This window comes from Polistes canadensis, unplaced genomic scaffold (assembly GCF_001313835.1).
Source record: "Polistes canadensis isolate GaletaPanama2010 unplaced genomic scaffold, ASM131383v1 scaffold_72, whole genome shotgun sequence".
In the NCBI taxonomy this organism is placed as follows: Eukaryota; Metazoa; Arthropoda; class Insecta; order Hymenoptera; family Vespidae; genus Polistes; species Polistes canadensis.
This window is the reverse complement of record NW_014569619.1, coordinates 290,892-305,127: the sequence shown is the minus strand read 5'-3', so window position 1 is coordinate 305,127 and position 14,236 is coordinate 290,892. Positions and strand designations below refer to the sequence as shown.

The following is a 14,236-nucleotide window of genomic DNA, read 5'->3' as shown; positions in this document are numbered from 1 at the left end:
TATAATACATGATTATTATAATATAAAAGAAAAATAATATAAATGCTTAATGATCAACTGATTTATAAGTCTATTATTATAATACAAGATTATAAGAGTATCTTAATTTGGACTTATATCCAAATTTATTGGAGAAACTCTTGAGGAAATATTTGGTATTATACTTCTTTGATAATAATTTACTCGAATACAAGGTGATCGAGGTTTCAAACAATTAAACGGTTCTGAATTACACTGTTGATTGCTATGTTGCTTTTCCATTTTTTTTTTACGTTTAAAAATAAGCCAAGATGTGGCAGGACATATTGCTAATTCTTTTCTCAAAGAACTACTACTGCAGCCATATAATAAAGGATTTATTGCAGCATTAACGAGAACAAGATATCTGCTTATATACCTAAACAAAAATTTATTTATTTTATTTTAATTAATTATTACTTTGTTTATAGTTATATGAAAATTATTTATAAAAGTTGTACATAAATGTACTTACCAAAGAAAATACATAGATTCTGCTTGTCCTGGTTTAGAAGGTTGTTGCAAGAGTCGTGCTCTTTGAATGATTAATACTGTGAATGGTACCCGACAAAGAATAAATGCCAAAACAATAATACCTAAAGCACGAGCCACTTTTCCTTTATAACGTACTATGATTGGATATTTACTTCTTAATGCTTGTGATTCAAATCTATCTAGCTTAAAAATTAAAACCAAAAATATAATAATACTCCTTCTATAGATAGAGACAAAACAGATAAAGTACCTTAATGAGAATAGAGGAATAACATATTGCCATTATAGTTAATGGTGCCCATACAGTTAAACCTGCAAAAACATGCCAATATGGATACAACACTACAGTATTCTCGGTACAATAAGTTTCCAGAAAATCACTCCATTGTCTTTCATAATAGCTTCGAAAGAGACATAATGGTGTTGCAACTCCTATACCAGAAATCCATATCGCATAAAGCAACAAATGTGTAGATCTACATGTAATAATATATATATAATTTAAAAACAAAAATATGCTTATCAATATAATATATATTTAAAAATAGTAACCTTTTTGTTAATCTACTAGAACAGTTTAAGACAATAGCAGATAAGCGATCATAACTAACTACGCTCAAATTAAATACTGCGACTAATGTCAAAGCATGCACTATAAATCCATCTAATCGACAACCTATAGGTCCAAGTATATAATTTTGATATAAATCAATACAGAGAAACATCCAAGGACATAAAATGCATGTGCATATATCTGCAATTGCCATGTTAACGATGAGAAGGTTTGTAGTAGTATGTAAAGATTTAGCACGGATTATTATATAGATCAGTGCACCATTAGCCAGTATACCCACAAAAATGATAGGTAAAATGCTGAGAATTTTAAGAGTCGTTTCCCAGGTTGGTCTTATTATCCAAATTTTGGATGGAAAGTGATGCTTCGTAGTGTTAACTCCTTTCCACTATGAATCCATAATCCTTTATGTCATCACATAATAATATATAGATTAATATATTACTTGAACACACACGAATGTACCTCAGAATTGATATTTGTCGGTCCAAGTTCTTCCCCTAAGTGTTGACCCCATTGTATATCCAAGAATGAAGTAATTAAATTGGAAGCATTATGAAAAAACATTTTTATATTAATATTATTAATAATACAAGGATATTATATGAATTTTACTTGAAGACTGAGAACCGTGATGCAAGGCTGAATATTAATTGTAAGTATAAAATCTAATCTAAAAGTAACAGATGGTACCATTAGCATTAATGGTTTCTTTTGTTTATATTGCTCTTAGGATAGAGAAATAGATTATATGTAGTCAATTAATACATTAGCACTAAAACAAATCTACATCAAAATAATTTCAATCGAAATTTAATTTAAATCGTATTTTCATCCTAGCAATTATAGATAATTAAAATTTTTAAACTTCGCGCGTTTAGTTGTATATTGAACACTCATTATAAATAAGTTTTCTACCCGATCGTACGTAGATCAGGAAAAAACAGTTCGATGATAACAATGATTCAGTTATTTTCAAAAAATATACATAAAGAGCAAAGTAAGAATTAAATTTCTATCTAAGTAACCGAATTTTTCAATGTGAAACATTTTTCTTCTTTGTGAAATAATTATACAAAATTATTTTACTTGTAAGTAATATTTTCTTACAGAAAATTAGGAAATGAAATTTAACCAACTTGACTTACCTATAAATATTTTCGATAGCAACGAAATATACAAAAATCCTTTTGTTTTTTATTTATACGCATATTCACACAATCGTTATAAACAGATATTTCGATGGAAAAATTTTTGGTTTATATTTTTCTCGCAATACCAATATATATATAAATATGTAATTATTATATTCACACATTGTTTTTTTAAAACAAATAAAATACAATAACAAAAATTGTTAATCATAAAAGCAATATAAAAATAGTGTTACGAGAAAGTAATATTTTCAATATGTGCTAATATATATATATAAGGATAAAAACTTATTCAGATAATTAGCGTTAAAAATAAAACTTTTACTATATCATATTTTGTTTACAGAAATACTCTTTTATCTAACTGGTATATCAACCATGTCGTCATGGGCATCTGCAGACGAACGTATATTAAAAATAATAAGAAAGATCATACCAAATTTAAACAATACTAAATATAAAGGTCAAGATGGAAGAATAGGAATATTTGGTGGTAGTGCAGAGTACACTGGAGCACCTTATTTCGCAGCAATGAGTGCACTTAGAACCGGTGCTGATCTGGTACATGTATTCTGCGCAAAAGAAGCTAGCATTCCTATTAAATCTTTCAGTCCAGATGTAATCGTACATGGAATCTTGGATCAAAGTGATGCTATCAAACATATAAAACCTTGGCTGGATTGTTTACACGTTATTGTTATTGGGCCTGGACTGGGAAGAGACGAGAAAACTTTCAGAGTCATAGTTGAATTAATTTCTATTTGTCGTGAAATGCAAAAACCATTGGTGATAGATGCAGATGGATTATACTTGATAACTCAAAAACCTGAAGTAGTCATAAATTATCCAAATCTTATACTTACACCTAATGCTGTAGAATTTATTCGTTTAGTCAAATCTGTATTAAAGAAAACAATTGAACCTTCTCCGGTAGTTAAATCTACAGATGTTAAAGATTTGGCAGATAGTTTTGGAGAAAGAGTAGTTATTTTATGTAAAGGAACAAAAGACCTTATAGTAAGTGGACAAGAAGGAACTGATATTGTATGGTCTTGCATGTCTGGTTCTGGACGACGATGCGGTGGTCAAGGAGATCTTTTAGTTGGATCCATTGCTGTTTTCTGGTGGTGGGCTATTTGTAATGCAACAAATGAAGCCTCTATGTCACCTGCGATATTAGCATCTTACGCAGGATCAAGATTAATTAGAGAATGTAATGCAGCAGCATATAAAATTAAACAGAGGGCCACTTTGGCGAGCGATATGCTGGAACAAATACAATGTACTTTTGCTAAAATTTTTGAAACTCATAACAACAAGTGAGTTCCATAAGTTTGAACGAGAAAGCTATATTTATATTATTATATATTATTATTATAATTATATATACAATTAAGATTAATACTATATTTTTTTATAAGGTGTAATATATATATATATATATATTTCTTAATATAAACAATTATTTAAGGATTTTTTTTTTTATTATAATTCTTAACAAAAAGAGAGGGTATATATACGTATACATAATATTATTAGAATTTTCTTAATATTCGTTTTAGAACTTCGTCATTCAATGGGAGAAGTCGATTGCATATTGATAATTAAAAGTATTAGATTGTATTTAAATGAAATTTGTAGAAGTAGTATACTGAAAGATGCTTAATAAGTACAATGATATTATTTTATAATGAAAAATTAGACTACATTATTTTCTAAACATGCAGTTTAGCATTGTTGATATCTTATATATGCAAGCGTTATAAATAGTAAGACTGTCAATAAAATATTCTGTACATTTTATACTCTAGAGTGGAACAAAATGGAGTCAGTATAATGGTAACTAAATTTTTTGGAAAGAGAATCTTACTTATATGTTCATAATAATATTAAAAATATTGAGAATAATAAAAGTATCTCTTTCTTCTTTTCTTTTCCTTTTTTATACGAAACTTTCAGAGTTTGTACAATATATATAAGAACTATAGAAGTGCAAATGGCCATTCATACATAAGTACTGTATAAATAGTAATAGAAAAATTTGTTATAGAACGATATGTGCATGAAATACATGCATTGATAACACATTTTTAACGATACTCTAAATTCCAACTATGATAAGCCAATTAAGTACAAATATTGCATTGTACTGCAAATTTCTATCTACTATTTATGATCGATATTGTCGTCGATTAATGACTTAATATATAATTTATAATTTCATTATCTATTTAAAAATTGTACATTCGTATAATTTATCTTCTTTCAAAGTTCACTTTTTCTTTTTGTAGAAGCTAAATTATAATAATAATAATAATAATAATTATAATAAGTACATAGTAATATATAAAAAAGAGAAGAGATAAAAAGAGATGTGTAAGACACACATTGTCGAAAGAGAGATTTGGCATTAATGTCTTAAAAAATACTGCCTATTTATGTCAAATATGATGTTAGCTAAAAAGTTCTTTTCTAAACATCATACGAGTTAAGCTATTAATAATACTAATATTAATAACCTAATTGATCATTTATAGACTACGAATAAAATGTCAATACCGAAGTGTGATTTCCTCTTATTAATAGCGTTGGTGGCATGTCACGAGTTAACGCTTCTAACCACGCCATATATAATGGTGCTGATACTGCACCTTTTCTTGGCATTGGTAATGACCTGTAAGTTATTTGTTAAATATCATTTTCTTTTTCTTATTATTATTGTTATTATTAAATAAAGATCATTATGAATAATTACATACATTACTACCAATGTCGACTGACTTGAATTTTCCAAAAGTAATTCTCGAAGTCTTAATTGTCGATTAGTTTTGTCACGCAGTGTTTGTAATTCAAGATCAGTGACACAGCACTCTAAAAAAAAAAATTTTTACTGATGCTTTTGATGCTTTCGAAGACGATCATTTAATCATAATGATAAATGTTCAAACCTGAATTATCGGAAGGATCATTTCTTCGAAAATCAGATATAAGTTTATCAAAGAAATCTTGAGTATCTTGTCGAGGAGAAATACTGATGTCATCTACCATTTTTAAACTAGTATATTTTATTCGAAATTTAGCCATTATTTCTGCCATTCTGCAGATAAACAAAAAAATTTGTAAAAAACTTATATAAAAGAAACAGATTAATACAAGTATTTGAAAAATCTTACTCCTTTTCTTGAGCCTCAATATCTTGTTTGTGATTAGCCAAAGCAAATATTCTCATTTTACAATGTTCCCAATTAGTACGAGTACTAATGATATATGGCAAAAGAATCGTTAAACCTCCATCATCGTAAAGCCACCATACATCAATTATGCCTTTCTTATGTTTTTTTTGGAAAATTGTCATATGTTCTGGTAACACTGGCATTCCGTTTCGTTTTTCACTAAAATATCATTGAAAAATCATACTTTATTACATCTACATATATATATATATCATGTGTAGGTATACAGAACTTCTTTTTTAATCAAAGAAAATATGCAAGACTTACGAAAGTAATTTATCAGTAGCTTGTTTTTTCTTTTGCTTGATGTGATCACGTGCACTCCAATGAGTAGGAGATTCTCTAATTACATTTGGTCCCTCAACTGAATTAAATTGTGTTCCTATTTATAGAAATGATAAAAGTACAATATATATATGTCATAATTTTTCATGATTAATTTTTTTAATGTATATATATGTATAGTATTTATTAAGATATGATTTAATGTATTCGACATACCTATAGTTGGTACACTTTGTACTCTTGGTATTTGACTACTCATTGAGAGATCACTATCAGCATGCATCAACATAGAACCAGTTAAGTCATAACTACTTTGTGCTAGAGTTCCATGCTCTTCGTCTACTACAGTAGAAGTTACTTCAGAACAATCTAAACCATCTTCAATACGTAGAATTGTAACAGCTAATTTGTGATCGAATGCATTGCTGAAATAATGAAAGAAAGAGTGAAAAAATGTTAATAAAAATATATAACAAATAGAAAAAGAAACATAAGATGATATTTTATTACTGAAGTACGTTGAAGTATTCTTGAAGATCTTTATGATTACATGTTGACCAATGAGTTTTGTAACCCATTAAGACAACATTTGGAGATAATTTTCCTACTCCTGTAGCTTGCATCAATGCTGATGCACCTCTTTCTAAATTTAAATCTTCTACAACATGGTAAAAAGATTTGATTCTATGTCTTTGCAACCAAGCATATCCATTTCTTAAATGTACTGATCGTAATCGATAAGACAAACGTGTCTGTAAAAATGTAATATGTTTAAAAGATTTATATTTTAAATCCAAAAATATCAGCTTATAATAAATCTTTTTTATATATATCTATAATATATAGGGTGATTCAATAACTATTGCCATCAAGATAGCTGCGGAAGTATGATAGTAGCAGAAAAGTTTATACAACAAAAGTAGCATGAAAAATTCGGGATTATAATATGACGTCAATTTTTTTTGCTAGGTTTAGTCGCTTCTGAGATTTAAAGGTCAAGTTTGTTTTTTTCAATGGAATGCTATGTTTTGGTACTTATTTTCTGATAGCAGCTGTCATGGCGAATCAATTAATTGTGATTTATTTTACAAATATCACTAATCCATACTCGACTCTTATAGATCCTATGACAAAGTACCTACTTGACATATTTCCCCAGAGATTAACAAGGAATTATTTTTTGTGATAAGATTTGCCAAGTATAAAAGAGCTGGTCTCGTACCAGGATGTCCAGTAAGAGCCAAAATTTGTGGAGCATAATTTTTCACATGTTCATCTATAGAATTCAATCTACAAATTTATATATATGTATATATATAATTATACATATGTAATATATTTTGTGTATATATAAAATATTTATTCGACTAATTTAAAATAAGAGAACTTTTGTAACTGAAAGATATGAACTTACCTATATACAATAGATAATGCAGTTTTATAAGTTTGCGCTTGAGTACTGCTACCCCAATTAACATCTGGCTTACGATATACAACTATCAGATACAATGCAAAGATAATAACAAATGTTATTAATGAAGTTATCCAGTCGATGAGATACATAATGCTTACACAAACAATGAAGCCAAATAGAGATAACCAAGTGTTGTAATACTATAAAAGATAATTATCCATTAAGACTAATTAAATACTTTATCTTTCAATAAAAACCTTCAATTTTTGTAAACTAATTTTTTTATTAAAGAAACGCACCTTAAAAGTAGGTCGCCAACCTAGTGGTCGTATAAGTGCAGCATGAAATGCGCAGAAATTAATAAGAGCATAAGAAGCTAGATAAAAATTTGATATTAATGGCGCAACTGCATTAAGATTGGCTGAAAGTAAAAATGATTTATTAAAAACAAATTCATCTGTGTAATTTAATATATATGTAATAAGATCCATAACTATTATATATAGCTAGATAGTAGTAGATAACTATTTTATTATATAATAATACGCATGGAAAGTATTGTCAACTGATATTACTTACCTATCATAAGAAATACAAACGCAACAAGAAACGTAAGTCCATATCCTCTGTATGGCTCACCAGATTTTCCATATCCTTTACTAAAATATATTAATCCAGGGTATATTCTATCTTGACCTAATGCTTGGATCAATCTTGGAACTGATAATAAATTAGTTAAGGCCGTTGAAAGTGTTGCAGCAAAACAGCCAGCATAAATGAGCGGTCCCCAAAGTGACATCAATTGCATGACCTATACAAACAATGATTAATGATACACATGATATATATAAATCAAACATTATTTTAGTTTAGAATTTTTAATTTAACAACCTACCGTATAACTATTATGAAGTCCATATAAACAATTACTTTGAGATATACACTCAACAGTACCATTCAATCCAATACCTGCATCTCTCAAAGCTGCACCACCAGCAAAATACACAAAAGTGACATAACTTATCATGGATATTAAGAGAGCTAAGAGCGTTCCAATGGGTATACTTTTCCCTGGATTTTTCAAATCTCCCGAAATATTTGCACCAGCTTGGATACCAGTTACCGAAGGAAAAAATATTGCGAAAACCGAAAAAAATGTTTGATTGTTGTTCTCAGAAAATCGATAATCCGAGCCCCAGTTGCTTTTAAATACTTCCCCTGGAAAATGAAGAAAAACAAAATATTAATTTATACATTACACACGAAGACAAAAATATTATAAATCAAGTATATATAAAACAGGGTGAGCCAAATGTTTTTCAAAAGGCCAATGAATTCTAAGTGATTTTAAAAATCAATTATTCTTTTTAAAATTTTTTTAGCACTTGTGGTTTGACTTGTCGTTTTATAATCTGAATAAAAAAAATTTAGTTTGAAAAATCTCAAACAACAAGCAATTGATTTATAAAATCACCTAGTTACTGTTAACCTACATAAAAACTTTTATCTCACCCTCTCTCTCTCTCTATATATACATGTATATAAATAATATAAAATATTCACACGAAAAGCCAATGAATCCTTGAGAGATTTGTTCTTCATTTTTAGGGCCAATGATAGTACCAATTAAAAAATCAAATATAGCTGCTATGATGACTGCAATAAGAAAGTTCTGGGCCTGATAAATATATAAAAAATATGTTAAAATATATTCTCAAATAGTAATTAATTTAAAAATTGAGAAAAAAGTAATGTCAATTGTTAAGCAAAGACAAACGAATGTATAAACGAACAAACCTTTGATTCCCATTCCATGCCAATAGCACAAATCAATATCATCACTATAAGAGCAATAGTACCAATAATTCTAACATCTTGTACTCCATTATCTATAATTTTAAGATTATATTCTTTGAGTAAATCGTTCATGGAATCACAGAAACCAATAGTGTTCATAGATGCTGCAACTGCATTCGCAAATGCAAAGACTATTCCAACAGATGCACCAAACTCAGGTCCGAGTGATCGAGAGATGATAAAATATATGCCACCTGTAAATTTATCATTTCATTTATTGTTTTCTATTTCAAAAGAAAAAGTGTTGAGAAAATAATAATATATAAGTAGTAATATAAATTATTAAACGGTAAAATTTAATAAGTAAAATTGCAAATTGATATACTATAACTTTACCTATTAAAAAAGAAAGAAAAAAAGAATATGTGTATACTCACGTATTTAAAATAAAAAAGATTTTTTGATTATCTACCTTTCTTTGGCTTTCGAAATATTTTCAAAAGAAAAAATGGCACGCGGACTAATATAAGAGAAGTTAAACAATGCTGTACTATATATCTCAAAACTTATATAGTTAAGTTCTTATTATTTTTTTTTACACAATTTTTAAAATTAAATCTAGTTCTTTATCTTATTTTATATAGTTTTTGGATAATATAAAACGTATTCCTCTTTTTCAAATAGGAAACATATTTTTTCCGGTTTTTTACACGGTATTTAAACGTTTAAAAAACCAGTTGAGCGTATATATATATAAAATAAATGGCACTCCTGTTTCGGGAAGAATGAAAGGAAAAAAAAAAAAATTAGAAGTAATCGAATTGTAACTCAACACACACACACACCTCCCTTTACTTCGCCATTAGTGCTAATTGCACTTAAGCTTAATGTTGTAATAACACACACCGCTGCTGATATTCCTATAATGATCGTACTCTGTAATATTCCAGCTTGTGCTACAACCCATGAGAGTCTTAGGAAAAGCATAACACCCCATATATTTAAAAGGCATGGTATTAAAACACCTTGGATCCATCCTAATTTAATTCCACCAGTATGAATTTGTGATGTTATCCCAATTTGTCCTGCTTCAACATTTGGATCCTGAAAAAGGATTACAGGATTTAATAAGATGATTTACAGGTATAGTATAAGGATCAAATTTAATGGGAATATATTACCAACCCTTAACGATTGCAACATTTATTGCGTGACGACTTACTCATAATGCGGAAATTTTCTACTTGTTAAGGGTTCAACATTATTTCTTTGTGAGCATTTAATCCTAACAAGCAATCTTACCTATCCCGATCAATCCTTTATTGCTACGTAAACTCAATATACTTATCCAACCCTACCTAATCTTATCCTATCTTATTATTCCTTTATAGGGGTCGGCTAAATCGATAAAAATATCATTAAAGTATAATGGTCGATGAATAAGAAAAATAATGGTGCTCATACCTTTATCAAATTTCCCTCGTGCAAAGTACACAAAGATGGCCTCTTCGCACGACGACTTAATCTGTAATATGTATATTAATTATATATATATAAATATATTATATTTTTATATTATTTTAATTATATAACTAATATTAATATTTTGATAAGTATCATTTTCAATAAATTTCATTTATTATTTTTATTTATATATAATATATATGTATTACGTAAATATAATTACTTTGTGTTTTTTGTTTTTATCTTTTTAAGATTAGTATTTTCTTACTTTAATTTTCTTAGAGTATAATTACAAGATATACACGTAAGACTATTAGATCAGATCTATTTTTTGTCTCTCTCTCTCTCTTTCAAATTAATTTTATATACGTTTAACTTAATTACTATTTGTGGTATCATGTTATTTTCTCGATTTATTAAATATGTTGTCTACTTGGGATCTCTCAGTGTATATATGAATACACTTTTATTCTATTCTGATTAAAAGACAATTAATATATATCGAGAAGGTTCAATAAGGCTAATATAAAGATTGAAACACGCGAGCACTTAGGCTCGATTAAGATGTAGGATCATTTAAGATAAATGATAATTGTTTGTTGTTGTACGCCCATAAATCATTTAAATTTGAGCACGTTTTATTAAGCGAAAAAATTATTTACTGTTAAGAATAATAAAATGAATTGTGCAGTTATATATATATATATGACGAATGTCACATGTATAATTTATTTATTTATATCCTTTTTATATTGTATATATAATAATAATTATATTATTAATTTATAATATAGTAAAAATGTAGATAGATTTTAAGACTTGTTTTTAAACAATTGTAAAGAAAACGGATTCCTCAAGTCCATAAAATGGATAGTAATAAAAACATATTAATAATTTGGATATGAATTATAATAGTAATTAATAATATTAATAATAGATAAACAATTTTGCAATGAATAATTTATTTATGTAAATACCTGTAATGGTCCATACGCGGAACAACATCCCACAATCCGCTCACATTTAAAGTCATTGGAGATCTTTTATTATTTTCATTTTGCTGTGTTCCTCCAATCATCTCGTCCTTGACATTTTTATTTTGAAGTCTGCTCTCCATTTTGTTTCTTCTGATTTCAAGAGAAAAAACAAGAAGTAGAAACGATTGAAAATTATTCAAAATAGCCATTTTCTCGCTTTCACAACACGCTTCATATATACATAAATATCTAATATTTTTTAAATGTATAATAGATTAAACTTGTATGTAAATTATTACTATTATCTATTTTTAACGACTGACCGTTTAGAGGAAATATGTATTCGTATTTATTTTACTATATTTCCTAATTTTTTACTACTTCTTTTTTTTCGAACATGATTAAATATTTTTTCCTCGTTATTCTGTTTTTCTTCGAACATAAATTCGATAATTACGCGTGCAATTTAAAAATAGTAGCAATAAGATCATATTAGTAGCATTAATAAAATGAAATCAATATCAAACGCAATAAGTAACTAAGCATATATTCAAATACATTTGTGTTTTCTGTTTTTTTTAACAATAATATTATCAATTAAACGAGACAGATATAACAAACGTTAATTCTTTTTTTTTTTTTTGCAATAATGATTATATCCTTAATATAAACGTGAATTATTTAAGTTGACAAAAGAAAACATGGAAATTGAAGTCTGAGAATTAAAGTTACATTTAAATTAAATAAATGGGTCATAGAAAAACCGAAAATCAAAATCTAAATTCCATGTCGTTTTATAATTATTTTTAGAGTACTCAAAATTACCAATAAAATACCAATTAAAAGTCAATGTAAATTTAATATCAAAAATTTTTGGTTTGTGAATACACATTTACACAAGTGAAATGGATTTAATGTATCATATGCTATCTTTTTAATTAATCAAATTAAAGATTCATGGTTACGTTTAATGAATGACATCGAATTCGTATGCCTACTCGTTTATAATTTAATTCTGGCTTTCGTTAAACGATTTTAGAGATCTTTTTTGTATCGCTCCTTGACAAATTTTACCATCTTCTTTCAATGCCGAATCAAATTTTTTTGAATTCTAAATTCACGCGCGCGCACACACACACACACACACGCACACACACGCACATACATACAGATATGAAAAATTATAAACAAATTTTAATCATATTTTTTGTCCACTCGTATAATCTATCTAGATTTTGTATCAAAATTTCTTTCTCTAATCTTTCCAAAACTTTGTCCAAAATAAACAATATAATTGACACAATCTGTTTGTTATAATCCGAGAAAAACGAATACGATTTCGAATTTTGTTTTCATGTTATCGATCTTATCTCTCTTGCAAGAAGATTATCAATTAAATACCACAGATTGCTATTTTACGGAGATTATTTTAAAAATTGTTCGTAATATACGTGGAATGCATTTTAAATGACGTAAAAGATTAATAAACTATGAGTTTGTAAGAATCGATCTCCAAAAAGAAAAAAAAAGAAGAAAGGAAGAAAAATAGAGAAAAAATAAAAAGAGATGAAACAGAACATTGATGTTTCATTACGCACATACATATTTACATACGTATATTAACGACTCTAAAACTGTACGGCCAATAGTAACTTCTGAACGTCTAAGATTAGATACAGATCGTATTTTTTCAAATATAAAAAAAAAAAAAATGAGAGCTATATACTTCCTGGAAAAGTCAGAAAATAATATTATACAAAACTTCGAATATTTACTAATTTCTTATTTAAAAGAAAATAATAATAAATTAATTTATGTCTTTTATCTTTCGTTTTATCAAACGATAGCAATAAACGAACGGTAATAATATCTTTCATAGTTTCCGCCAACATTGAGTGACATATTCAAAACTTACTATTATATGGGAAATAAACCTATATGTGCGTATGTGTTTGTATCCGAATAAGATGAGAAATTTGTTGAAAGATGAGTTCGATGATGGTACTTGATTTGTTGTAATAACACTTTCGAAGAACACAATATAACGCACACACAACCGATATCAAGTAAATGCGAATTATTATAAAACAGGAAATGTATGTTTAAAGATAGTCAGAATTATTCGCGAAGTAAAAGGAAAGGAATATAATAAAAATGCGAAAGGATTAAAGGTGAAAGTAAGAACAGAAAGTGCAATGGTGTAAAAAATAAATAGATAAAAGATAAATGCATATAATACGTATAAACTGATTGAAACTATATACACGTGTACATCACGATTAAGCTGAAAAAAGAAAAAGAAATTAAAATAAAACAAGAAGAGCGAAAAAAGATTACTACTAACGAATGACGAAAATGGAGAGCACAAAAAAAGGATATGTCTAAAGACGTTTAACAGAGCGAATACACTGCACGCAGAGTTCGAACGCACGAACTTGAATCCCGCGCGAAACAAGTTGGCGCGCCACTTCCCTGCGTTTACTTCTCCCCCCACTCCAAATGAAGCGGCGCGCGCATTCTCGATCATGCGCATGCGCGCACCCTTTTGCAAATTCATACGATGTATGCGACGTACGCGACCCTCCTTTTTTTTTTCTGTGTACATAATATATACAGGGTGTTTGAGATTTTTTCGTATAAACTTTGTAAGCATATTCTACACTCAAATTAAGAAAAAAATGTTATATAAACATAGGTCATTTAAAACTTTATTCAAAAGTTATGAAATAAATTGTAAAACCGTTTAAATGTCTTGTTCAATATGTTACTCGTTTATGCGAATACAAGTTTGGCACCGTTGCTCATGACAGCGAATTTCTTATCGA

The 14,236-nt window shown here is 28.0% G+C and overlaps 3 protein-coding genes across 7 annotated transcripts; 1 reads left to right on the top strand and 2 right to left on the bottom strand.

Moving 5' to 3' along the window:
• Positions 1-51: 51 nt before the first annotated feature.
• Positions 52-1,654, bottom strand: LOC106786316 (neuropeptide FF receptor 2). Its single transcript, XM_014747546.1, has 5 exons — positions 1,553-1,654; positions 1,066-1,475; positions 764-989; positions 494-696; positions 52-397 (listed from the first exon to the last, which is right to left on the bottom strand). The coding sequence occupies exons 1-5, from the start codon at positions 1,652-1,654 to the stop codon at positions 103-105; spliced, it is 1,236 nt and encodes a 411-aa protein (XP_014603032.1). The 3' UTR covers positions 52-102.
• A 356-nt stretch (positions 1,655-2,010) lies between these two features.
• LOC106786341 (ATP-dependent (S)-NAD(P)H-hydrate dehydratase) lies at positions 2,011-3,659 on the top strand. 2 transcript variants are annotated; one of them, XM_014747599.1, is made up of 2 exons: positions 2,011-2,087; positions 2,588-3,659. In XM_014747599.1, exons 1-2 carry the CDS (start codon positions 2,039-2,041, stop codon positions 3,562-3,564), a joined length of 1,026 nt encoding a protein of 341 aa, XP_014603085.1. In that variant the 5' UTR covers positions 2,011-2,038; the 3' UTR covers positions 3,565-3,659. The 2 variants fall into 2 exon arrangements, with proteins under 2 accessions (XP_014603085.1, XP_014603086.1); XM_014747600.1 differs by having other exon boundaries at positions 2,011-2,178.
• Positions 3,660-4,565: 906 nt separating this feature from the next.
• LOC106786402 (bumetanide-sensitive sodium-(potassium)-chloride cotransporter) lies at positions 4,566-13,845 on the bottom strand. 4 transcript variants are annotated; one of them, XM_014747752.1, is made up of 18 exons: positions 13,749-13,845; positions 11,412-11,561; positions 10,435-10,495; positions 9,816-10,074; positions 8,971-9,224; positions 8,737-8,851; positions 8,069-8,391; positions 7,753-7,984; positions 7,473-7,594; positions 7,174-7,373; positions 6,902-7,049; positions 6,270-6,511; positions 5,976-6,184; positions 5,742-5,856; positions 5,415-5,633; positions 5,190-5,338; positions 5,001-5,112; positions 4,566-4,915 (listed from the first exon to the last, which is right to left on the bottom strand). In XM_014747752.1, exons 2-18 carry the CDS (start codon positions 11,549-11,551, stop codon positions 4,780-4,782), a joined length of 3,036 nt encoding a protein of 1,011 aa, XP_014603238.1. In that variant the 5' UTR covers positions 11,552-11,561; positions 13,749-13,845; the 3' UTR covers positions 4,566-4,779. The 4 variants fall into 4 exon arrangements, with proteins under 4 accessions (XP_014603238.1, XP_014603235.1, XP_014603237.1 ...); XM_014747749.1 differs by having other exon boundaries at positions 13,756-13,845; XM_014747751.1 differs by having other exon boundaries at positions 11,412-11,558; positions 13,756-13,845.
• Positions 13,846-14,236: the final 391 nt, after the last annotated feature.